The following is a 27,520-nucleotide window of genomic DNA, read 5'->3' as shown; positions in this document are numbered from 1 at the left end:
GAATAAAAAAAGTTTTCCTAGGACCAGCATTTAGAGTAATGGCTATGTCGCTGGACTCCCATGTGGTCGACTACAATTCGTGTCCCGAATCCGGTGGCTTAAAACACAATGGGTGCATGTGCATGAGTGCCCAAGATTCCAAGAGGAGAGCAGAGGAGAAGGGATTGCAGTGTTGCCATTCCCCCTGGTGGGTGATTTCTTGCTTTCTGTCTCTGTCTCTCTCTTTCTTTTTGAGAGGTTTTTCACTATAGGGCGGTGCACTCGCCAGGCAGATCTCTCTCTCTCTTTCTGGCAAGCATATGCGCCCTACAGCAAAAACCTCTCCAAAAAAAAGAAAAAAAGTTTTCCTCCTTTAAAGTGCAATCTTTCTGTTAAAAACCCTTACTAAAAACTTGGGTGACAAAATAATCTTATCCCTATACTGTGCTGTGTCTAGTTAGTTGCCAAGTCCTGTCATTTGATCTTTGCATGTTTCTTGTATTTGCCTTCTCCATTCCATCATTAGCTACCCTAGTTCTGACAGTCAGTGTCTTTCCTATCGTATGAGTTTTCCCTATCTCCAGTCTAAGTTTAGCCTTACTTTGTATCATGTAACTCCTTTCTTCAGAGCCCTTTTATAGCTCTCCACTAACTTCAGACAACAAAGCAAATGCTTTAATGTGACATTCGAGGCCTACACATATTATCTGTTTCAAGACTATTTTTTCAAGTGTCACTACCTAGTAGATTCTTGTTCATTCTCTGTAGTGTCTGATTCCTAAAGGTAATTTTTACTTTCTCGTCTCTCTTCGTATTCTTCGTCATCTTTCTACCAAAAGCCTTTTGCTACCAAGACATATCAAATACTATTTCTTTAATGATGACTTCCGTGAGTCCTTTAATCATGCTTAATCTTTCCCCTTAAGTTTTTTATACAAGAGCCAGCATGAGAGAAACAGACACCCCAACAAAGTCTTAAAGCTGTAATCCAAAAATAAAAAAGCTGCAATCCACACTCAGCTTCAGCCAACTCTGGATCATGAGTACTCATGTGCCTGGTGTTCTCAGGGAGGTCTCTGGACATGAACTTGGAGCCTTTCCAAGTGGGTCAGCCTCACAAAGTGTTATGTTTATAGCTCTGCTGCTGTCTAGCCTATATTATGTTGTTATTACCAATGCTTACAACTTTCCTTCTCACAATAGTTTTCTAACCTTTGTAAGGAAATGGATCATATCTAATGTTTTAGTTTCTGCGAGCACAATGTCTTCTACACAATAGGATACTCTGAGTGAATCGAATTCAGCTTTGAAAGAGCTAATAAGTGGGGCAGCCCCATGGCCTCATGGTTAAGGGAGCTAGATCTGGGCCCACCAGTGGTGTGGTGGTTGAGGTGACTGGATTACACATGGCTGACTGCACAATTTTGAGTCCTGTGCCCAGCAGATTGAAAAACACTTTAGGTGTATGTGCACATGTTTGCTGAAAGTCCCGAAAGGAAGGGGAATTGGAGGAGGAGGATTGCAGCAGGAACACGCCCCACCAGGAGTGCTGTCTCTCTCTCTCTCTCTCTCTCTCTCTCTCCCTCTGTTTCTGTCTCTCATTGGTGAGCACATGTGCCCTCTGGCAATACAAAGAAAAAAAATAGCTAATGATTAACTATTTTAAGTTGCCCACATAGCTTATGTATAGTTTGTATGTTCTTTGTCCCTCAAAAAAATTCAAGCTTTGGGACCAGTAGGTGGCGTGGTAGTTAAAGATGTTGGATTCCCACACGGACAATTGCAGTTCAAGTCCTGGACCTGACTGCTTGCTCTCTCACTTTACCTCTCTCTGTCTGATCAAACTGAAAAATAATAATAATAGTAATAAATAAAGTTAAGTAAAATAATGGGAAAAAATTTCAAGCTTTAAGGCTGGCTCTGTAAGAATAAAATTAAATTGTGCCTATCCTGTTTTGTAAAGATAAAGTCTAACCTTTGTCTCTTTCGCTTCTGTACTAAAGCTGATGCCGCCCTCATGATAAACTGCTGAAGTTGTGGAAGCCCGGGGCAATTCGCTAGCTCCCTGTAGGAAGCCTGGAGCCATTTGCAAGTTAGCTTAGCACCTTGCAGGAAGCCTGGACCCTTGTAAAATACACCACCACGAATCCCAGACCCTTGTAAAACTCCCCCCCCCCTTCTGCTAACCCCGAAAAACGCAGATCAGATGTCTCTGCAAATCAGACCTAGTTGCAACATCTGTAAAAAGAAACATTTTTGTCCCGCTCGAGCAAGCAGCTTCAGGGTTGTCATAAAACTACCCTAAAAGCCCCTTATCTTACTTTCTCTTTCCTCCCCTCACCCCACGGACTTGTGTCTATATAACCTAAATACTCCTTTGTTCGGGGCTTCACTCGCTATCGTGTCTTGCATGACTGAGAGTGGAGTCCTAGCACGCTAGCAATAAAGCCTCTTGTATTTTACATCAAGAACCGACTTTGTGGTTGATTGGGGTCGCCGTAACACTCCCTGGACAAGGAGGATCGACTGGTTGCCAGCTGAAACCTTTCAGCTCCATCACCTGGTGATTAAGGTAGCTTGATTTTACATGGATGACTACACAATTAAAATCCTGCCCCCAGCAGCTTGAAAAACATTTCTCCTGTGTGTGTGTGTGTGTGTGTGTGTGTGTGTGTGTGTGTGCGTGCACCCTAAATTCCAACTGCATGAAGAAATGAAGGAGAAGGGATTACAGCATGATCACACCTTATTGGGGGGTGTTTTCTCCTCCCTCTCTGGCGAGCACATGCACCCTTTAGCAAAAAAAAAAAAAAAAAGAATGAAGAAAAGAGAACCCAACTTTTAAAGGTAATCATTAGAACTACACATTCAACTGAGAACATGTTCTAGACTTTCATTTTATGTCATTTAAAAAATCTTACTTTAATTGTCTGAGGGCATGTACACTTGTGAGAGAGAAAAATAAAGCACTTCCCAATAAGGCATGGTCACGCTGCACTCCCTTTTTCTTCATTTCACCATCCTGTCAGGATTTGAGACATGCACAACATGTACTTGGTATGATTTTCAAGTTGCCAGAACTGGATTCGGACTGCAATGGGCCATGTAGGATCTGGTTCCCCATGTACTATGCTTAACTGGTGTACTACAGGGCTGACCCTAGACTTTCATTTTAGTAGGTTCAAGTCAATATTTCTCTTCTCCCAGCCATGAAACCTAATTGTGGTGAACCATCAAAATAGACTCTCCCTGACTTTTTGGACATCCGATTCTGTAAAGCACAGGTACCAATGGTCCAGATAGAGGGTAAAATTGGAAAAACACATACAGTATGTGGTCACTCTGATGAACTTTGGCATTAGTCCTATTTTTACATACTTAGTAGTGTCACAACTAAATAAATGGTTGGTTTTCTTGAGGGGTGGGGGTGACCTTGCATTTCAGGTACTGGACTACATCAGGAAGCAAACATTGGCTTTCTCTGCTTGAATAGCTTAGAACCGCAACTGAACTAGGTGGGGCCAATAAAGTAAGAGATACTTGTTACTGTGGGGGTATGGGGGGTAGATTTTCTATTACCTTACTGTCTTAAGCCAATTTTAATAGTTCAAGTTCCAGTGCACCCTATTTCTTCCATAGATGTCTACGGTGGCATTGCTGAAGCCTTGGGTTTCCTTAATCACCTTCCTCAAAAGTTCAAATCCCAGAGCCAGCAGCTTGAAAAACGCACCAGGCGTTTGTGTGCGCGTGCCCAAAATTCACAGAGGGGGCTAGAGGAGAAGGGATTACACCATTGTTACCTCCCCTGGGGAGTGATTACTCGCTTTCCCTCTCTTTCCATCCTTGTCTCTCTCTAGCAAGTACATACGCTATAGCAGAAACTTAAAAAAAAAAGAAAAAAGTTGTAATCTAGTAAAGGTATTAGTGTAGATTTCAATTCTAGTCGTAATCAGTTCTTCACAGCTGAAGACCTTGTATAACTCTAACTGGGTTCCTAAAGTTTTCATTATGATCATTTTATACGTTACACTTAAGATATTGAGAGACTTTCTCATCTGGAGTGCTCCCTCAACTCGTCAGATCTGCTTGCAGATTATACCTCCCCGTACATACACGCTCATATACAGCCTCATCAGCGCCTGGCAAGACATTCTTCTTGTCTTTATTTTGTTAATTCCCTCCCCATTTTCCTGGTTAAAGAATGTCATGAAATGTTGAAGACCTTTCAAAAGTAAACTAAAATGTATTGGTGTACTCAGCTAGAAACAGAAAAATGACCATTTGTCCCCAGTTCCATGTGATGTGGCCTTGCCTGTCCACCCCCCACACCAAACTTGTTTCCTTTTATAAATTGATGTACTCAGTGAGAAAAGAGACATTACCAGATAAAAGTTCCTTCTGCTTGTGATCTATAATGTAGTTTTTTAGAAAAATTTTTAAAAATATATATTTATTTTTAAATTTAAGTTGCTATTATTATTTATGTTTTACATTTTACCAAAGACAAGAGAGAGAGAAATAGAAAGTGAGAAAGCAAGCCACAGGTCTGGGACTTGAACTGTGGTCAGCCATGTGGGAGTCCAGCACCCTAACCATCATGCCACCTGCCAGCTCCTATAATGCAGTTTTAACAGAAAAAAAGGAGCAAGGCTCTTATTCTAACTACAAGTTCCTTTTACAAGTGAGATTCCTAATACTTAAGGCAAAAATGACGCAAACAGTAATTTAATGAAAATATAGAAAAGAATTGTTCATTTATATCCTGTATATATCTTTTCTTTCCCTTCTTGATAGTGGTTGTGCATGCACACGGGAGAGGGAGTGATAGAGAAAGAGAGAGAAAGCGACTCTGCAGACCCTTTATGCTATGATCCACTTTCCTCAGCCCTCCGGCTCCTCAGGATCTTGGGTGCTTATGCACATGCTCAGAGTGTTTCCAAGCTGATCTTAGGATCCAAACCCACAATTAGCCATGTGACTTCTAGCACTATAGTCCATTATGCTATAGACTGTGCCACTTAGGTTGGGCCAATACCCTGTATATCTTGAACTCCCAAAATAGGTATTCAAAATAATTTAAAATTAACCGTTTCAGTAAAGGATATAGTTTAGGAGGTTTTTTGTTTGTTGGTTTGGTTTGGTTTTTGGGGGGTTTGTTTTTGTTTTTTAAGCTGTTTACCTGTTTAATTTGTTGTCACTTTAGGTTTTTGCCATAGGGTGTGTGTGCTCACTGCAGAGAGAGGGGAATGAGAAATCACCTCTTGGGGGGATGGCAACACTGCAGGCACGTCTCCTCTTGGGATTTTTGGGCATGTGCACACATGTACCCAGCATGATTTTTAAGCCACTGGGTCCAAGACTAAACCATGGCCAGCCATGTGGAAGTCCAGCACCTTAACCACCATACCATCTGCTGGCTTCTGTTGTTTTTAATGCCAGAGGGCACATGACACAAGGGGCAAGGGGTGGGAAAGTGGGGAGACAGAAAGAGCCCCTCTCCTTGGCTCTACAACAGGGCATGGTCATGCTGCAATCCTTCTTTTCCCCATTTTTCATCCCAACAAAATCCTGGGCATGTGCACCCAGTGAGTTTTTTCAAGCCACTGAAATCAAGACTCCAGTGCTGGTCAGTCCTGTGGGATCTAACTTCCTCTGGATAGTGCTTAACCACTATGCTATGGGGCAAGCTTGTTTTATTATTAATGAGGAAAATTCATGGAATTATGTGTATTTGTTTTGTTTTAGCAAAGGAACTTTTAATGAAATACACCATCCTTTGGGAAAGTGGAAGAGTGAAGATTTTTCATCATGCCTGCTGTGGCTTCAGTTCCTAAAGAACTCTACCTCAGTTCTTCACTAAAAGACCTCAATAAGAAGACAGAAGTTAAACCAGAGAAAATAAGCACTAAGAGGTATATGTCCTATGTTAGTTTGATTGATCGATAGTAATATGATTGACTCATATATAAATTCATCTTCATCTTTTTAGCACTCAATTTAGAAGAATAATTTGTTCATTTGAACTGTTACACTGTGACATGAATAAAAATAAGATCTCCTTAGAGAAGTTCTTTATTTTATCTTGGCAAAATACATGTACAGTCTGCTTATATGCATATATGATCTGCTCTTTGAGGAGTGTACTAGCTCATAAGTTTAAGAGGCAAAGATTATGAGAGTTCTGCAAAATCATTCAGCCACAAGTCATTGTCTTTTCATAAAACAGTATGAAATAATTCTTAATTTGCAATCACTTTTATTCTTACTATAACGCTAGCGTAGTCTTTCATCAAAAGAGTAGAGATATGTATTCTTTGCCTGATACTCAGTAAAGCATTAATTGTGGCAGTTTAACATCTTTTTGTTTATTATTATTATTTTTTTATTATTATTATTATTTTAATTGGGCCAGAGGGAGAGAGAGAGAGAGAGAGAGAAGGAAAGTGAAAAAGCAAGCTGCCAGGCCCAGGCCTTGAACCGCAATTGGCCCTGTGGGAGTTCAGTGCATTAACTACTATTCCACCTGCAGGATCCTTGGCATCAATTTTTTAACCTAAATGCTTATTTTTGTATTTTTATTTATGCAAGCATGTACTCTATACTTGCTAAAGCAGAGGCTAGATTTGATGCCTTCTTCATAGAGAATACAAAATCTATTCTGAAATAAAATATAGTAGTGATGAAGAGTTTAGCTATTTTGATATTTACTGGAAATGAAATAATTTGATAAAAACTGGGGTATGGGGGCCAGCAGGTGGTGTGGTAGTTAATGGCGCTGGACTCCCACATGGCCAGCCGTGGTTCAAGTTCTGGACCTGGAGGCTTGCTTTCTCACTTTCTCTCTTTCTCTCTCTCTCTCTGACTCTGTCTCTCTCTGGTCAAATAAAGTAAATAAATAAAGTTAAATAAAAAATAAGTCTTTAACCAAAAAAAAAAAAATGGGGTATGAAAAAAATGGTAAACTTGTTAACAGTTTTATCTCTTTTAAGAGATGGAAGTAAGAGAACTTTTCCTCTGAATTTAGTTTGTTCAACAGAGGCAAAGGTTTAGAGATATTTAACGATATATTATCATAGAGTTGGAAATAAGAGTTTCAGAAAGTTGGGCCTAGACAGTTATATACTCCAGACCTAGGGGAATGTAAATTTCAGCAATCAGGGGAAATAGGTGTCCCATATCTGGAGATAAATGAGAGACTCTATAAAATGGCGCATATGGTCCCCCCAAAATCAATGAAGAGATATCAAAGGAAGCTGTGATTGCACAGGAACGTCTTAATGAGTCACTTTCTAAAGGAGATAAAGAGAAATTGGGGGGGGCACTGGTCTCCCACATGTTCAACCATGGTTTGGGTCCCAGACCTGGCAGCTTGCTTTCTCACCCCCCCTTCCCCATCTCTCTGGTCAGATTTAAAAAAAGAAATGGGAAGAAGACAAATATCAAGGAAGAAGATGAGAGTGTTAGAAACTTTAAAGAAGGTCATAAAGGAAAATTTCAGAATGAACTGATATTTATATGCATTACTAAGGAAAAAAACGAGCTTTTCAAAATTAAATCTTTAGGGAAGGCAGGAAGAATAAGCGAGAGTGGCCTGCCTACTTCTTGGGTTAATTTCGTAATGTTGATGTGGTGACAGAGAAAATAGGTCTATTTTACTCCTTCTGAGTGATTTTCAAATAGGAAGCAGTGGAATCATCTTTAGATTTTCTCAAAGCTTTAAGGACAGGACAGTCTTTACGGTTAGACCCTTCTAGCAATGTTTGGTTTATCTCTAGGACTACTCATCTCAGGGGAAAATTGGTTGTAACCAAACTTAAATCTTCTAAAGTTGTGCCAAATTTGAAGTAGTACAACATAAATCATGAAATTTACTTTATCAAGATTATCAAGTCTAGGGGCTTGCCCCATGACCTAATGGTTACAGGAGCCGAGTTCCACGTGGCCAACCGCAGTTCAAATCCTGGCTCTAGTGGCTTGAAAAACATGCCAGGCGTGTATGTGTATGCTCCAAATCCCAACAGGACGGAGAAATGGAGGAAAAGCAATTGTAATGTGACCATGCCCCACTGGGGAGAGTGCCTTCCTCCCTCCCTCTCTTCTCCATGTCTCTGTCTCTCTCTGGTGAGCACATGTGCCCTCTGGCAGTGAAGATGAAAAACAAAAAGATTATCTGTAGATGTTATAAATGACCTGTATTTTTTTCCAGTTGTCAAATATGTTTTAATATTTTTTTTTCTTAATTTTAAGTTATGTACAAAGTGCCCTGAAGATCTTCAAGGCAGCAGAAGAATGCAGATTAGATCGTGATGAGGAAAGAGCCTACGTTCTATATATGAAATATGTGACTGTTTATAATCTTATCAAAAAAAGACCAGATTTCAAGCAACAGCAGGTACTGCTTTTTAATTTTTATTTGCTAAGTTACTTTTTCATGATGGAACTATTGATTGCTTGTGGAAATCTTGACTAAAAACAAAGTTTACATCACAATATGTAGCATCAAGTTCAACCTCTTATATAGACAGAGGAAAAAAAAACTAAAGATAGAGTTTTGGGCCAGCTCATGGCATGCTGGTTAAGGCAGTTGTATCCTACATGGCTGGTTGTGCAGTTTGAGTCCTGGACCCAGCAGTTTGGAAAAAAAAACATAGTGGGCATGTGTGTGCACATGGCACGCATGTGCAAAATCCTGAGAGGAGAAGGGATGGAGGAGAAAAAGTTACAGCATGACCATCTCCCATGGGGGTTGCTTTCTCATTTTCCCTCTTCTGTCTGTCTCTTCAAGCTCATATGTCCTCTGGGAAAATTTAAAAATATGTATATACACATATAGTCTTAATATTTGCATGTATGTGTGTACGTGAACACACACTTAATTTGCCTTGGATTAGTACAGATTTATAGCAACATATAGACTCATAATCTTACCTGTCTTACCTGTCTCTGTTGTAATAAATCATTGCCAGCCCAGGTCAGGTGGTAGGATCGAGTTTACTCATACATTAAGTAGAAATATGACTATTGGGGCCAGCAGGTAGTGTAGTGTGTACATCCCTGGACTCCCACCTAGCCTACAACGGTTTGAGTCCTAGACTTGGTGGCTTGAAAATCAGAAATGTGTGCATTTATGTTCAAGATCCTGGGAGGAGAATGGAGAAGGGATTGAGACATGGCCATCCCTCTGGGGGGTGATTTCTCACTTTCCCTCTCAACTGTCTCTGTCTCATTTTCTCCATTGAGCACACATGCCCTAAGACAAACACCTCAAAAATAAAAAAGTACTGGAACCAGCAGTTAGCGTAATGGCTATGTCGCTGGACTCCCACGTAGTCAACCGCAGTTCGCTTCCTGGACCCAGTGTCTTAAAACTCACGGCAGGCGCGTGTGCATACGTGCCCAATATCCTGAGAGGAGAATGGAGGAGAAGGGATTGTGGCATGGCCATCCCCCCTGGGGGGTGATTTCTTGCTTCCTCTCTCTTTGTCTCTCTCTGTCTATCTGGTGAGCGCACGTGCCCTATAGCAAAAACCTCTCCAAAAAAAAAAAAAAATTGAAAAAAAAAAGTACTGGTACTTTCTCAAGATTTAAGGTCTAGTCACTTATTTAGTAACTGTTTTTTACATTTGACTGACATTGAGGTCATGTTAAATAGTTTGCAAAATTAATGCTGATCACTTACAAAATCTTTTCATTTTAATTTTTTTTTGTTTTTAATTTTTGAGCAAGTACTAGTCTTTTTTCCTGAAGCTATGAGTAGGAAGGGAGGATGGGCATAGTATGGAGAAAACTGATGAGTAGGATTAAGTGTTAGTAGTGGAAATGATTGCATTTCAGTTGTATGAGAAACAGGCAAAGGAATGTAGAGATTGTACTAAAGAAATGTGAAGAATGTTGTGTTGGCGTTCCACTTTTACTTAGAAGAATGTTGTGTTGGCGGTTCCACTTTTACTTAAAACCAATCTTGCTACCAGACAGTAATAGCAAATATTGCCTATAGGGGACCAGCAGGTGGTGTAATGGCTATCATGTAGTTGATTGTAGTTCAAGTCCTGCACCTGGCGGCTTAAAACTTACACCAGGCGCTTGTGCATGTCTGCCTAAAATAAAATCTTGAGATGGAGGAGGACTAGATTGTGGCATGGCCATCCCCCCTTGGATGGTGACTTCTGTCTGTCTCTCTGGCGAGCACATGGGCCTTATAGCAAAAATCTCGTTTAAAAAAAAAAATAGGGACCAGCAGTTAACATAATGGCTATGTCACTGGACTCCCATGTAGTTGACCGCGGTTTGCGTCCCAGACCAGGTGGCTTAAAATTCATGCCGCCCATGCATGCCCAGGATCCTGAGAGAAGAACAGGGGAGAAGGGATTGCGGCGGGGCCATCCCCCTGGGGGGTGATTTCTCGCTTTCTTTTTCTCTGTCTCTGTCTGTCTGGTGAGCGCACGCATTCTATAGCGAAAACCAATCAAAAATGTCTTGCCTCATTTAAACTGACTTACAGAAATAATAGAATTTCTCTTTTTCTTTTTCAGATTAGTGTGACTGATATAATTTCTTTTGGTTGTTAGTTAATGGATGTTTTAATGTTTTACCTAAAGATGATAAAACATTGCTGTTGTTTCTTATTACCAGCAAAGTTATGGTAATAGTAGTTGCTGGCTTTTGTTTTTTAATCTTTATTTATTCATGCATTTATTTTAGTTTGACCAGAGGGAGAGAGAAAGTGAGAAAGCAAGCATACCAGGTCCAGGCATTGAACCGGTCAGCCATGTGGGAGTGTCCAGCACCTTAGCCACCATGCCACCTGCTGGTCTCCAGTTGCTGGCTTTTATATCTGGTTTTGGAATGTTGACCTCTTGCTTTTGGAGCTTCATCCACCTGTCCACAAATGGCTGGGGTGGGCTTGCCCCAGGGGAAAACAGCTTTAACTTTTTTTTATCATGCTTATCTACAGATAAGAGACAGAGACTTGCCCAATTTCAAATAAGTTTTTCAACCTCTTCAAAATCTGTTAAAAAGGAATTGCTTTGGAAGTAGTGTAAATGGTGTTTACAAAAGAATATTTTTGGAAGATTTGAAGTTTGAATAGCTGAGGTTATTCTAGTGTGGACTGTTTTGTTTGCTGCGATAAGGCCATTTTTTGTGTACTTAATTTTTTTTTTGCTCTATTTTTAGAAGTTAGTGGGGTTTTTTTATTTTTTATTTGTTTTTCCTCTTTGACAAAGTTGGGGATGTTTTGGTAGCTACTTGTTTTTCCCCCATGAGAAGTTTGGGAGTAAATGTTCATTGATAAGATATTTTTCCATTTCCACAGAGTATCTGTTGTATTTTTCCAAGGGAGTATCTAGGTGAAAGTGGCAGAAGTTCAGGTTAGGAAACTCCTGGCAAAGGCTCAGGTAACTTCAGTGCTTACGTCACATGCTTCAGTTAGTCAGTTCCTAGTTTTGATATAAAGACTATTTTCATTTCTCTATCCAGGCTATCTCATCTGCTCTGTCTTACAACTGATTTTGTTGCTGTTGTTGTATTTTATTTAGTCCAACCTCTCTAGTGCACTTCAAGTATGTGAGGTATTAAATTTACCAACTACTTATTTTCAGATTGTTATCCTTTAAATCAAGAAGGGGAGAATATATATCACCAAACATTTATTTCCAAACATGTTTCTTCAGAAACTTGTATCTGTTTTCTCTTTATATTAGAGAATTTTAAGATTTAGATAAAAGTTGTAATTTGCAAAACTCTTTCAGTAGTAGAGGGCATCATACATTTATTTTTTACTCATTGAAAAAAATATCAGTTTATGAGCAATTTTTTCAGAATTACCTGACAAAGGGAGGAAATATATTGAAAATATAAGGACAGAAATTTTAGATTAAATTATATATTTTTAAATTATTAATTTAATTTCATTATTTTTTAATTTGTCCAGAAAGAGAAAGAGGAAGAGAAAGGGGGGAAAATGAGAAAGCAAGCGTCCAGGTCCAGGACTAGAACCATGGTTGACCATGTGGGAGTCCAGTGCCTTAACCTCCATGCCACCTATCAGCCTCTATATAAAATTATATTTTAAAATCTATGCCATTCTTAGTAACAATGAATATTTATTGAAATCATTTTACTTAGGAAATCATGAGTCATTTGAATTTGTATAATCAGGAGTAAGAAAGTTCTTGTTTGGTAAATCTGAGAAGCAGAAATTTTTAGTTCTATAGGAATTGGATGATATCTTTTTACTTTACCAGTTGTCATACTATTGAAAATTTTAATGCATTTATGCTTACTTAAACTGTGCTCTTTTTAGAGAAAGAGAATCAGAAATAGGAAACCTCTCCTAACACAGGTTGAGTATCCTTTATCTGAAATGCTCGGAATCAGAAGTCTTTTTTTTTTTTTTTTTTTTAGGTTTTTGGGATAGGTGCATATACATAATGACATATCTTGGGAATGGGACAACCTAAGTCTAAACATGAAATTCATTTTGTGTTTTGTATACACCTTATACACATAGCCTGAAGACAGTTTTATACAATGTTTTTATATTGCCACATTTGACTGCAACCTACCAGGTGAGATCAAGTGTGGAATTTTCAACTTGTGGAGTCATGTTGATGCTAAAATTGCAGATTTTGGATCATTGATTTCAGATTTTTGATCATTTCGAATTTCAGATTCTCAAATTAGGAGTGCTCAACCTGTGTTAAGCAAGTGTGTTTCTTGATAATTTTGTTTTGTTTCGTTTTTTAACCAACTGAGTTTTATTTGTTATATAAACCAAACCACCTGGCATCTTTCAGGTGAAAAAATACTAAATTTGAATTGGGACCAGCAGTTAGCGTAATGGCTATGTCGCTGGACTCCCACATAGTCGACCACGGTTCACGTTCTGGACCCAGTGGCTTAAAAATCACACCGGGCACATGTGCGTGCATGCCCAAGATCGCGAGAGGAGAATGGAGGAGAAGGGATTGCGGCATGGCCATCCCCCCTGGGGGGTGATTTTTCGCTTTCTGTCTCTCTGTCTCTCTCTGTCTGTCTGGCGAGCGCACGCATCCTGTAGCGAAAACCTCTCCAAAGAAAAAAAAGAAAAAATACTAAATTTGAATAAAGATATTACAAAATGAATTAGAGCCTAATAAAAATTAGCTTTGGGGAGGGAACATAATTCTATTTAATTAAGGCAAACATGTTTATAGACCACAGATTAGTTTATTTTTAGCACCCATCATGCCATGAATTCATAGGGAATAGGTTCCAGTAGCTCAGGCTCCTTTCCATTGGTTCTCACAAAGTGTGCTTCTCTGGGTGGAGCAGGCTGGCGCTTTAGTTGAACCCAGGTCCCTTTCTCTTTGGCTTCTTTCTTTTTCTGGTCATTTTCCTTCACACATTTTAGGAAGCTATCTCTGCTCTTAGAATGCTTAATATGCTCAATACGCACATTAATTCTCTTGGCAAGAATCTTGCCCTTAACTTGTTTGTTCACAACAATGCCAACAGCATACTGGGTAACAATGTAGACTCTTCCAGTTTTGCCATGGTAACATTTGTGGGGCATTCCTTTTTGAACAGTACCCATTCCCTTGATGTCTACAATATCACCTTTCGTGCAGATTGGCATTTATGTTGCCAAGGGAACCACTCTATGTTTTCTAAAAAGCCTAGAGAACATGTATCAAGTGCCTCTCCTCTTTACCTTTGTGTTCGTCATTTTGGTTAATTACTGGAAGATGCTGGTTCCGACCAAAAGGACTTGTTTTGTTTTTGAAGGTTTTTGCCATAGGAGTATGTGCTCGCCCAAGGACAGAGAAACAGAGACAGTGACAGGGAAAATGAGAAACCATCCTCCACAGGAAATGGCCACACCGAGATCCCTTCTCCATTCTCCTCCCAGGATTTTGAGCATGCATGCACATAAACCTAGCATGATTTTCAAGCTGCCAGTCCAGGATTTGAATCGTGGTTGGCCATGTTGGATTTCAGAGCCTTAACCACTATATCACCCTTTCCCAGTAGTTTTAACAGACATGTTCCAAAGTAATTTTTTTTTTTCAGTGTCAACATAGAAGTAAGCTGGGCTTATAGGCTGACTTCTTAATGAGTTCATGTGTAGAAAGGAATAAAACAAGCATTTTGGGGTTTTATATTTTTGATCTAAAATTAACAGTAGCAATTACATAAGTTTTCTTTTTAATAATTGTTATATCACTAGTCAGGACATTATGGTAAGTGAAGTCACTATAGTGATATAGTGATAAACTGTGTGCTTTTATTGGGATTACATAGTGAAAGGGGCCCTTATAACATTATTTAGGCTTTAGGAGAAAGTACTGAATTAAAAAGTGATCTATTTAGGCTAGATAGATACATGGTAACTGTTTGTGTGTGGGTGTGTGAGTGTTTTATTTTATAATTATTTAACTTAATTATTTATATTTTAAAATTTGAGGGAAGAGAGAGAAAGTAAGAAGCAGGCTACTAGGTTCAGTACCTGAACCACAGTTAGCCATGTGGGAATCTAGCACCCTTAGCCACACCACCTGCTGGCCCCACGCACGCTAACTGTTACAACAGATTTGCTTCCCTAGCACAGCACTTTATGGCTCCCTCAAGGAGCCAAAGATGAGTGTTGCTGGTCCTGTGGCACTGTTTTTACAGATTGAAAAAGATGTTCTTTTCTCATTCATAATAGAGTGTATGTGTGCACAGGTGATAGCAAGAGAGAAAGATAGATGAGCACCCTTCGCAGAGTCCTGTCATGCCACGATTCCCTTCCTCCAGTCCTCCAGCCTTTCAGATCTTGGACACTTGCACATGGGCCTGGCATCTTTCAGGATGACCAGGACAGAAATTAGAGCCACAGTCTCTATGTGAGATCTGGTTTCTCTGGTATAGAGCATGGCCCCTACACATTTTGATTACTGTTGTTTGTGACACACTGTGCTAATCGGCTCAGTTTGCAACGTTCTATTGATATGTTGTGGCAAATCAAAACTATATTCATTTAACTGACTCAGCTAACTATGGTCATGTCAAACCAACCCAGATTTGAAAATATCTTTGATTATAGGATCTAATGAATGCCATCTTGCAGTAGTGATTTTTTTTTTAAAGAAATTCATTTTGGTTGTTAGTAATTATGTGCCAGGCCTTTTGTGGGTCTTTTTAGAGGTAAATTATACTAGTAATGGTTTATTATTTTATCATTTTGGTTTTAGTTCATCAAGATTTCTTCTAGAGTAAAACTTGCTTTATGTGTCCAAAATGGTTTAACTTCAATTAGGACTTAGGTAGGTATTGTTAAGTTCAGGTGAAAGCAGAAATATCTCAGCTTTAAAACAAGTAAACAAAAGAAATACTGTGTATCTATACACAGTTTGCTTTGTTTTTTTTGGACTACAGAATAAAATAGTAAAGTGTTTGTAATAAGAAAACATATTTTGCTCTTAAAGGCCTTGCTCTTTGGCACTTAGACAATAACTATTTTTAGGTTGTCAGGGAATGATGCATTTTTGCATAGGAAAACAAAAATAGGTCAGGACTTTTCCCAATAAGCTAATATTTACACTTCTTAGTGGTGATTTATAAATAAGTTAAATTTACTGGCTAGTCGATTTTCTTTAGCATGTTTATGGCATGAAGAAACATTTTGAAATGTTTGGAGAATTGTGTATTTATGTAGATTAATATTTTAGAAAAATACTTCAGTTATGTAATGTTTTCATCTAAACTGTCCTTTTTATGAACAATATGACTTTAATGCCTTTTGCAGCAGTGCTGTGTGTAATGTGCTGTATTAACAGTGTGGAATGCTTTTCCTATAATTTTAGGACTATTTTCACTCAATACTTGGACCTACAAACATCAAAAAAGCTATTGAAGAAGCTGAAAGACTCTCTGAAAGCCTTAAACTCAGGTATATTTATCAAATCTTTAAAAGAATGTCAATTTAGGGCCAGCAGATGGTGTAGCGGTTACATTGCTTAACTCCCGCATGGCTGACCACAAGTCCCAGACCCAGTGGCTTGAAAATTACGCCTGGCACATGTGCATGCATGTTCAAAATCCCAGTGGGAGAATGGAGGAGAAGGTATTGCAGTAGGGCCATCCCCATTGAGGGGTGATTTCTCACTTTCCCTTTCATTGTCTCTGACCCTCCTCACCCCCCTTCCCCAAGTGCATGCACCCTAAGGCAAAAACCTCTTTAAAATATATAAATTTAGAAGATCAAAATAATATTAGGACTTGTTCATTTATATCTGACTATGCATATAATATCCCAGTTCTTAGAAATAAGTCTTACATTAACTGGGACATAAAAATTTTGTCACCTATATCACCTATATTACATTCATGTTTTACTATTAATATTCCTTTTTGAAATTTTAAAAACTGTTGAGAATAACAGATTGTTAAGGTAAGCACTGGCATATTAGATTAGAGCCAGTCCAGTTTTTGATAATTTTCTGATGGAAGTCTTGAGAAAAATTCAGTTTTTCATATGCCCTAGTGCTACAGAACACTGATCTTATGGGAATGAAGTATTTACTGGTAGTTTTGATCTGCCTAGTTGCAGAAATGAATTGCCATTACTGACTTTCTAGGCTCATAAAGTAATTACAAATTAAAAACAGTATATTTTTGGCGATTAGTCATTTTTAAAATTTTTCACTTTTAATTTGATATAGGGCACCTGTGCTCACTGAAGAGAGACAGAGAGAGTGAGAAAGCACCCCCAGGGGGATGGCCATGCTGCAGTCCCTTCTGCATTCTTGAGATTCTGGACATGTATACATCCCCCATGTGTTTTTCAAGCTGCAGACCTGGGACTTGAACCATGCAGTCAGCCGTGTGGGATCCAGCCACTACCAGCTGGCCCTTAATTATTTTTCTTATGAACAATATAACGGTGTTAGGTAGATCATAGTAGATAAATTTCATCTGTATCTACAGCATAAAAATTGCTAATGGATAAATCTAAAAGCATTCCCAATAATGTATTAGAATCAGAGGATAGTGGAACTGGTTTCAAGTGACAGAAGCTGCTGAAGCTTGGTTAGTAAGAAGAGGCAACTTAAGAGGTTTAAAATGTAAACAATTGATAGATGAGGGAAACCAGAAGATGTAACCAGACTAACATGTTCTATATTGGCTCGAATTGTTTTTACTAAGAATGTATCATATATTACTTATATTTTAAAATGTTCTTTATTTTAAAAAAATTATTCTATTTTATTTTATTTGACCAGAGAGGGATAGAGTGGGGGTGGGGAAGTAAGAAAGCAAGCAAGCTGCCATGGCCAGGACTTAAACTGCAGTCAGCCATGTGGGAGTTCAGCACTGTCAACCACCATACCACCTGCCACCCCCTAAAATATTCTTTTTAAAATAAAAATGTTTGAAACTGTTTGTTTTCAACATGAGCAATTGAGAAAGAGAGATTGCACCCTTGGTAGGGTTCTGGTGCCATGGCACAGGGTGAGCCAGGGTATATCATGGCGTTAGATGCGTGTTCAGGAGGGTTCTGGGCATGAACCTAGAGCCCCTCTGTGTGAGTCAGCTTCACAAGCATTGTTTTACACTGTCTCACTATCTGCCTCCTGACACGTCTTTTGTTTTTCTTCGCTATTAGAAATAGAGAGTGAGAGAGAGTGCATGTGCACTCAGAGATGAGCACACCCAGCAGGGTCCTTGTTGTGACCCGCTCTCGGGCACAGCCAGCCTGGGTCACAGGCGTGTGTGTGTGCACTGACAAAGATGACGACAGTTAAATAGTTGAGTTCAGGTTATGGAATTACTGATTTTTCTATTTTAAAATGTTTATTTGCTATTATATTTTATTACTTTTGAAATAAAAGGGAGAGGGAAATATTATGGTTACTGAATTCTTTAAAAGGAAAAGGAATAAATATGTAATGATTCATATTTAAGTGATAGAAGTGAAAGAATGTCTTTAACTCTTTTTATCCCCATAACTGTAACTGTTGGGTTGTCAGGAAAGTCATAATGCATTTTTTGCATAAAAAGAGTAGGCTAGGGGGCTAGCAAATGGCATGGTGGTTAAGGCCCTGAATCCCACGTGGTCAGTTCCTCGGTTCAAGTCCTGGACCAACCCAAAGGCCTGAAAAACATGCTGGGTGCATGAGTGTGTGTGCCCAAAATCTGAGAGGAAAGTGGAGGAGAAGGGATTGAAGTGTGGCCATCACCTTGGGAAATGATTTCTTACTTTCTGTCTCTGTCTGGTGAGTGCATGTGCCCAATGACAAAAATTGAAGAAAAAAGAAAGGGTGGGCTTCCCATGTGACCTTAGCCTGCCAAGCAGCTATGTCCAGCATGTAACACCACGACAAGGCCTGACCTGCACTTTATAAAGAAATATGTTCTCCAAAAAAAAAGGTGGGGAGGGGGGGACCAGTAGTTAGCATAATGGCTATGTCGCTGAACTCCCTTATAGTCGACCGTGGTTCGCATCCCAGACCTGGTGGCTTAAAACTCATGCCGTGTGCGTGCATGACCAAGATCCTGAGAGGAGAATGGAGGAGAAAGGATTGCGGTGTGGCCATCCCCTCTGGGGGGTGATTTCTCGTTTTCTGTCTCTCTGTCTCTCTCTTTCTGTCTGGCGAGTGCATGTGCCCTAAAGCAAAGACCTCTCCAAAAAAAAAAAAAAGAAATGTGTGATGTTCATAGGAAAAGAATTTTGTGTGTAGTATCAGAGCATTAAATACATATAGATTATTGGGGCCAGCCGGTGGCATGGTAGTTCAAGTGCTAGACTCTACATGGGTGACTGCAGTTTGAGTCCTGGACCTGGTGGTTTGCTTTCCCGGTTTCTTCTCTCTCACACTAGCTCTCACTCTCACTGTCTCTCTGAGGAGAACATGTGCCCTATAGCCAATTTAGTGATAATAATAATAATAAATAAATAATTTTTAAAAAGTAAACATTGATTACAGTGACAAAGTAGGTGTTTCGTGAAGCAAACGTAATTTTCTGTAATGACTTGATACTCTTTTCCTTTAAGAAAATAACTCTCGGGACCAGCAGATAGCAGTAGTTACGTCACTAGACTCCCATGTAGTCAACTGTGGTTCAAGTCCAAGACCTGGCGGCTTAAAACTCATGTCGGGCATGTGTGTGTGTGTGTTCCCAAAATCCTGAGGGGAGGATGGAGGAGAAGGGATTGTGGTGTGGCCATCCCCCCAGGGGGTGATTTCTCACTTTCTGTCTGTCTCTCACTATCTTTCTGGCGAGCACATGCACCATATAGCAAAAATCTCTCTTAAAGAAAAAAGAAAGAAAAGAAAGGAACTCTAAACTTATAAAGGAAGTCAGTGAGAAATGATCCAACATTTAGATACTTTTACACATTGGTAGAAGAGCCTATTTTCAGGTCATTGAGATCCCTGTTACTGAATGGCCCCTGGGGTACTTTCTAATTTGAAAGTTTTTTGAATAAACTCTGAACTTTTCCTGTGCTGGATTCCTTTGCAGCTGCATGTGAAGACCTCTGTGGTGTATAGCTTCTCCTGTGTGCCCTTTCCAACCCCATATCCGATGTTTGATTTCTTTTATTAACACTTGGAGCAGCTACATTACCTTCACGTTTGTCCTGCCCTGATTCTTCAATAAGTCAGCCACAGACCTCTTCTTCTCCTTTATGCCTCTTAAATCTGTTCTCTGTTAGGATTTTTCTCTGGTCAGGATGCTCTCTAGAGTTTGGAGGATAGACTATAACTTTAAGGTTAAATCCCTAAACACCTTAAGGTAAAAATTCTCAATTCTGCCGTTCATCCAGCATCACAGTGTATGTCTCCCTACTCAAGGGTAGACATTGTTCCAGATTTCACAAAGCAGTTTAGCCAAGTTACCTGCTAAGTGGCTACAAAACAGATTTCAGCATCACCTGCCACTAGGAAATAGTCGTCAAATATTTCTTTACTTACCTATTTCTTGTACATTCATGTTAGCAAAGGTCTTTGATTTAATTTTGACCAAGTCTGGAGTATCCAGATTCTAGTGAAAGGGATTATGTCGGCAGGAACCAGAAGTCTGTCAGATGGAGAGCATGCCTTGATCTCAGTTTATCAGCCGAAGCTCCAGAGTAGGAGAGACCAGCTCTACTTAAGTGGATTAGTGGAGACTGCAGAAGTGGAGCACATGCAAGATTAGGAGCAAGATGTGAATAAATGGGGGGCGGGGACAGGAAAAAAGTAAATCTTCAAGTTTCTTCATTTCTGCCCTCAAATTGGATTCAGGCTGACTGCGCTTACTTCTCAGGGCAGACGGTTCCCATACTGTCCCAGCACAGAACACTAGAGAGGATGGAGACCAGTAGGTAAGTATGCAGAGCCAGGCTCCCTAGGTTTGAACCTCAGCTCTCACTAATTGTGTGACCTGGGGCAATTACTTAGCCTCCTAATGCTTTCATCTCCTCATCTGTAATGGGACAATAATAAAACCGACCTCAGGGGTTTTGAACATGTTAAGCAAATTAACACATGCACAAAGACAGCCAGCTGGCTGGCACATAGTAAAAACTTAGTAAGTGCTTGCCATTTTTATTATTAGCAGTAGAAGCATTCTTGTTCCGTCACACCTTTCTTCATGGCACCCTAGAGGTTTGTATCTAAGGGGCTAGGTAAAACGCTTGTGTACCTTTTGCTCCACATTCAGGTCTTTCATTTCTGTTTTATAATGGTGAAATACTGGGTCATTGGAAAAGTCATGATGTGCTTTTGCATAGAGAAGCATAGAAAAAAATACATCATGACTTTTCCAACAACTGAGGAGATGCTGGCATATGAGATAGAAAAATCTGGAGTCATTGTTTCTATAGCGATAATAGGTGGTAAATACATCATTCTGTTACCAACTTCTCACACAGTGTAGTAGAAAAGTAGAGAAAACGAACATACCACTAAGCATGGTTTGGTGTATGGTCTGTTTTGGTGAATGTACTGTGGGCACTTGAAAGTGCAGTGAGTTTAGTGTTTTTTATGTGTCATCTAGTTCAAAGTGGTTGATAGTGTTATTATGAATCCTGCTTTTACTGGTTTGTGTTATTTTATTTTATTTTATTTTATTTTTTAAGAGAGATTTTTGATATGGAGTGCATGGGCTTGCCCGAGAGACAGAGACAGAAAGTGGGAAATCACCTCCTGGGGGCACGGCCACACTGCAATCCCTTTTCCTCCAGTCTCCTCTCAGGATTTTGGGCATGCGTGCACGGTTGGAGTTGCAAGCCTCTGTCCAGGACTCTAACTGCAGTTGACTACATGGAAGTACAGTGGTGTAACCATTATGCCATCTGCTGGTTTTTTGTTTATTTGTTAAGTTGTAACAATTACCAAGAGAGGGATATTGTTACTGTTTATCTTCCTTTCCACATTTTCATCTTTCCACATGTCACACTTTATACTTTGTTACATGTATTTTGAAATTCTGTTTTTAGGAACATACAGTTAGATTTCTGATGAATGAACCCTTTTATTATTATGTTTCTCTTTACTTTGGAAATATTCTGCATCTTGAAATCTATTTCAAAGCCACTCCATTTACTTTTAGCTTATCTGCGTCTATACTTGAAGGGTGTCGTAGACATCATACATATAATTAGATCTTTCATTGATTCTGATTTCTCTGATGCATATTTAATATAACTGTCAATATATTATGGACTTAACCTTGTTGTTTTACTGTTTGTTTTCTTTGGTGTCATATCTTTCTTATTCCTCAGTTTTCTGCCTTTTGAGTTAATTGTTTTTGAACTTCACTTTATCTGTTGGCTTTTAGATGTATTTCTCAATTTGGAAAAAGTAGGAATTTCTCTCTTTATATATGTACAAAACCTTAGTTACTGTTGTTTTTCTTACAAAATGGAGAAACCTTGTAGTCATAAGTCTATTTACCATCCTGTATCCTTTATATCCTTTATGCGTTATTGTCACATGTATTACACCCATTAGAAACTTTCCCCAATACAGGATTATAATTTTTACCTTAAATAGTTTTGAAGAAATTAAGAGGAAAAATATAGTCTTAATACTTGTGCTTATTTCTGGCACTCTTCATTCCATTTACTTACTTATTTATTAATGTTTGCTATAGGGTGCATGCACTCTTCAGAGAGGGGAGAAGAGGGTAAGTCAGGCACCCCTCAAGAGGGATGGCCATGCTGAAATCCCCTCCCTTCCACTCTCCTCTCGCATTGGGGGCATCATGCATGCACATGTGCCCAGTTTATCTTTCAAGCTGCTAAGTCCTAGATTCAAACCGCCTAGTAGGCTATGTGAGATCCAACTGCCTTAACCATCAGCTGGCCACTCTCTTCCTTCTTAAAGACATAAGTTTCCATCTAGAACCATGTCCATTCAGTCTAAAGACCTTCCTTTAGCATTTCTGATAGTGTAGGGTTTTTGGAAGCAAAGTCTTGGGTTTTATTTATCTGAAAATATCTTTCTTTCACTTTTTTTTGGTAATTTGACAGAGGGTATGTGCACTCACCAGAGAGGGGAGAGGGAGTGAGAAAGCAACCCTATGGGAGATGGTCATACGACAATTCCTTTTACTTAATTTCTCCCTCCTTTCAGTATTTTGGGCACACACATATTTGTGCCTCATGTGTTTTTTTTTTTTTTTTTTTTCAATTTCTTTCAAAAATTTATTATGAGTTTAGAAATCCTTCTTCCTGATATTCTGTTGCATTATTAGAGAGTGATAGAAATATAATAAGATACAAATGTGGAAATTAAGTTGCCTCATGTGTTTTTCAAGAGACTGGATCCAAGACTCAAATCACACAGTTGGCCACGTGGAATTCATCACTTTAGCCACGACACCCTTAGTTGGCCCTCATCTTTGTTCTTAAAGGTTATTTTCGCTAGATAAAGGGTTCTGGCTTGATGAGTTCTTTTCTTTTTAGCATTTAAAGATATTCTGTCTTCTGGCTTCTATTGTTTCTGATATGGAAATTTTTATCTATCATTTATATTATTGATGTCTTATGTCATATTTCTCTGACTTAGGATTTTCTTGTTAGCTTTGGTTTGACTGTGCTATGGCTAGGGGTTGTTTTCTTTGGATGTTTCCTATTTGGCATTTGCTGAGCTCCCTGCATCTGTAAATTCATATCTTTCAACTATTTTTTCTGCTCCATTTTCATTCTCTTGCTGGAACTCTAACTATATATACAATAGATCTTTTGATGTTGTCCAACAAATCCTTAAGCCCCCTTTTTTCCCATCATTTTCTCTTTGTTCTTCAGATTAGATCATTTGTATTGCTGTATCTTCATGTACTGACTCTTTTCTTAGCCCCAATTTTCTATTAAGTTAATTTTTTATATATATGTTTCGATTTTAGAATTTCTATTCCGTTTCTCTTTCTCTCTCTCTCCTTTTTTTTTTTTTTTGCTATAGGGCATGTGCCCTTGCCAAAAACAGAGACAGAGGTGAGAAATCATCCCCCCAGGAGGCATGGCCATGCTGCAATCCCTTCTCCATTCTCCTCTCAGGATTTTGGGCATTCACGCACACATGCCCACGGTAAGTTTTAAGCTGCCGGGTCCAGGACTTGAACTGCAGTCAACTACTTGGGAATCCAGTGACATAACCATTACAACATCTACTGGTCCCATTATTCAGTTTCTTTTTATATTGTCCATTTCTTCACTTTGAGAGCACAGTGTTTCTGATTCTTGAGCAATTTGAAGTAAATCTCTATCATCCCCCCAGGAGGCATGGCCATGCTGCAATCCCTTCTCCATTCTCCTCTCAGGATTTTGGGCATTCACGCACACATGCCCACGGTAAGTTTTAAGCTGCCGGGTCCAGGACTTGAACTGCAGTCAACTACTTGGGAATCCAGTGACATAACCATTACAACATCTACTGGTCCCATTATTCAGTTTCTTTTTATATTGTCCATTTCTTCACTTTGAGAGCACAGTGTTTCTGATTCTTGAGCAATTTGAAGTAAATCTCTAGAAGGCTGCTGAGGGCAGATGTGTGAGTGTGGTTTGTAAGGAGCATTAGGAGAGTCAGGTTTCAGCTGATGGGAGATAGTATGCAAGCCATCAGATATCTCAAGGCAGGCTACTTACCAATTTTATGGAACTGAACTCCATTACTTTGCCATTGTGGCACTTAAAAACATCCTGACTTCTTTTTTCAATTAGATATGAAGAAGCTGAAGTTCGAAAAAAACTTGAAGAAAAAGAAAGACAAGAGGAACAGCTGCAGCAACAGAAAAAGCAGGAAACAGGAAGAGAGGATGGTGGCAAACTGGCTAAAGGTTCTTTGGAGAATGTATTGGATTCGAAAGACAAAACCCAAAAGGTATTTCACATATATGGTGTGAGGTAAAAGACTGGTATTGCTTGTAGCTTTCGATTGTCATCTATATGTGGATCCTCATCTGCATACAATTGAATTACTTGTGACATTGGGCTAGGCAGTAGTAGTAAAGCTGGTCTTTTGACTTTAGAACTCGTAACATAAGATAAATAATATTGCTTTGAGGACTGGCCCGTAGTACAGCAGTTAATCGTTGTTCAGAAGAAGGACAATCTTACATGGTTGACCAGGGTTCAAGTCCTGGTACTGGTGGCTTGAAAAAAAATAACACTTCAGGTGTGCTTGAACCTGCCTAGGATCTTAATAGAGAGAAAAAGAGCAAGAGAAAGAAATTACCCCTTGAGGGAGCGATGGCCACGCTGCAGTCCCTTCTCTTCCTTTCTCCTTTCAGAATTTGGGGTGTGCATGTACACAGGCCCTGTGTGATTTTTCAATCTGCTGAGTCCAGGACCTGAACCATGGCGTTGGCCATGTGGGATCCAGCTGCCTTAACCTCCAGGCTACCTGCTGGCCCCGGCATCCAGCTGCTTTAACAATCAGGCACAGAGCCAGCCCAGGATTACTTTCTAAATAAATTAAATATTAAATTTATATAATAATTTTGTGTTTTTAAACTATATTTGGCCCTTAATTAAAGAAAATTTGAGGAAATGTCCTATGATTTTGATATGTTGCTAATGATTTTAGCTGTTGTCTTCTGCCAAATTAAACTGAAAATGTCATTATTCATCTGTTTTTGTTTTTGTCATTTTAATTTTTGCCATAGGGCACATGTACTCACCAGAGGCAGAGACTGAAAGAGGCGAGAGAAAGTGAGAAGGCATCCTTCCAGGGGATGGCCACACCACAGTCCTCTCTCCTCCATTCTCCTTAGGATTTTGGGCATGCATTCACATATACTTGGCATGTTTTCCAAGCCTTCAGGTCCAGGACTCTTAACTGTGTAGTTGGCCATGTGGGATCCAGCTGCCTTAACCTTCATGCCATTTGCTGGCCCTCCTATATTTTTGTAAAATGACAATACTCTGCATACTTAATTTCTTAGGTTTTCCATCTCAGTGAAGTACTAAAGTTGAACTTTTTTTTTCTGTAAATAGATGAATGGAGAAAAGAGTGAGAAAACTGAGACCACAGAAAAAGGTATGTTGTGCTAAGAGATGTTCTTTTACATTCTTACTGAAATCTTTCAATCAAAATAAGCTTCTGTTTGTTTTGTTTGTTTGGTTGGTTTTGGGGATTTTTTTGAGAGGTTTTTGCTATCGGGTACATGCACTCGCCAGAAAGGCAGAGAGAGACAGAGAGACAGAAAGCAAGAAATCACACACACACACACACACACACACACACACCTGGGGGGGGATGGCCACGGCAATCCCTTCTCCTCCACTCTCCTCTCAGGATCTTGGGCTTACACACACATGTGCCTGGCATGAGTTTAAGCCACTGGGTCTGGGACTCGAACTGCGGTTGACTACATGGGAGTCCAGTGACATAGCTATTACACCAACCGCTGGTCCTAAGCTTCTGATTTTTGTACAGTGAAATTCTTAGCAATGTGTCTGATCTTTGTATAAGCTTTATTATTTTTCCCATCTTGTACAATTATATTAAAAATGTTTAGATTCTATATTTATCATGGGGGATATTTTATGAATAATTTCAGCCTGATATGATAAAATATGGTAATATGCAATGGAAAATGTCAAAATCACAGCTCGTACTTGTTTTCTTTTCAAGATGCAGTTTAACATAGTGGTTAAGAGAATGGACTGTGAGTTAGATCACTTGGGTTTGACCATGGTGGCACTTTTGAATTTTCATTCGATCTTGAGGATGTTACTTATTAGCCTTTCTACCTTAGTTTGCCCATCTGTAAAGTGGACTTAATAGTGGTACCTATTTCTCAGGATTATTGTAAGGATTAAATGAATTGATATATGTAGAACTCTTAGAATACATGATAATCTTTAAGTATTAGCTATTGTTATTTTAAAAAACTTGCCAGAGGGCATATGTACTCGTTAGAGAGAGAGAGAATGTGAGAAAGCTGCGCCTGGGGGTGAGTGGCAATAGTGATACCACAGTCCCTTCTCCATTTCTCCCTCCTTTTGGGATTTTGGAAATGTGTGCATATGTGCTCGGCATGTTTTTCAAGTTGTCGGGTCCAAGATTTGAACTGCACAGTCTACCACATGGAATCCAGCCACTTTAACCACCATGCCACCAATTGGCCCAGTATTAGCTATTATTTTTTATGACTCTTAAATTGTAGGCTTAATTACTTCCAAGGCCACTTCACCCTCCTGAAAGAAATCTAAGCCAGTAATATACTTGTTTTCCATAATAGTGCTGACGCTCTAGTCACAAATAAGTGCGTAAACAGCAAACCTTAAGAAAATGCATTCATCTACCAGAGAACTTTTTCCATTCTCAAAAAAGTTTAACCTAGTTATATGTAGCACTAAAGTAAATTCTCTATTTAAAACACTGGCATGCAGTTATTTTTTTGAGTTATTTTATTTATCATTATTATTTGGCATGCACACTCACCAGAAAGGGACAGACAGAGAGAGAAGAAAAGTGATAAAGCAAGCCTCCGTCTCCAGGACTCAAACTGTGATTAGCCATGTGGGAGTCAGTGTTTTAACCACCATGCCACCTGCTGGTCACAGCATACAATGATTTAAAAAATAAACAGTACTATAAGGTGCCTTACTGAAAACTGTTACCAAGCCATTCTAGGGTTAGTTTTTATCTATTTGTTCCTTTGTATCTCATGACATTTAGATGTTACCCTCCCCAGTGTTCAGTCTGCTTTGTTATCAAAACAGTCTTGCCAGTTAAAGGGAAATAAAATGGTTATTGGCAGTGGTTAAGTGTTTGGTCTTAGGAGATATTGAGACTGCCTTCTTTTCATAGCTCACTACTGAAATCATTCTTTATATATCTAAACTCCCCTGTAGTGCTTTGTAAGTCTTTCACTTCGGGTGGTACAGGAAGAAAGTTAGCAATATAGGAAGTATTTGTTTTGTCAGATTGCCCACCCCACCCCCCCAGTTAAAAAATTAAAAATGGCAATATCTTTATTTAGTTTTCTTTTTGTTCACTTTTTTTTAAAAAAGAAATATTTTATTTCACTTTATTTATTTATTTTAATTTGACCAGAGAGGGATGGGGGCAGGGGGGAAAGA

At 39.2% G+C, this 27,520-nt stretch overlaps 1 protein-coding gene across 1 annotated transcript in view; it reads left to right on the top strand.

Annotated features, from left to right (window-relative positions):
* USP8 (ubiquitin specific peptidase 8) overlaps window positions 1-27,520 on the top strand; it is a gene marked incomplete in the record, with an annotated part of 87,600 nt that overhangs the window by 12,164 nt on the left and 47,916 nt on the right. The window contains 5 exon segments of the mRNA XM_027768389.1: window positions 5,725-5,891; window positions 8,227-8,371; window positions 15,807-15,892; window positions 24,152-24,311; window positions 25,427-25,469. Coding sequence (XP_027624190.1) covers window positions 5,788-5,891; window positions 8,227-8,371; window positions 15,807-15,892; window positions 24,152-24,311; window positions 25,427-25,469 — 538 coding nt within the window.

This window comes from Tupaia chinensis, unplaced genomic scaffold (assembly GCF_000334495.1).
Source record: "Tupaia chinensis unplaced genomic scaffold, TupChi_1.0 Scaffold146140_1, whole genome shotgun sequence".
In the NCBI taxonomy this organism is placed as follows: Eukaryota; Metazoa; Chordata; class Mammalia; order Scandentia; family Tupaiidae; genus Tupaia; species Tupaia belangeri.
This window is presented reverse-complemented; position numbering and strand designations above follow the sequence as displayed.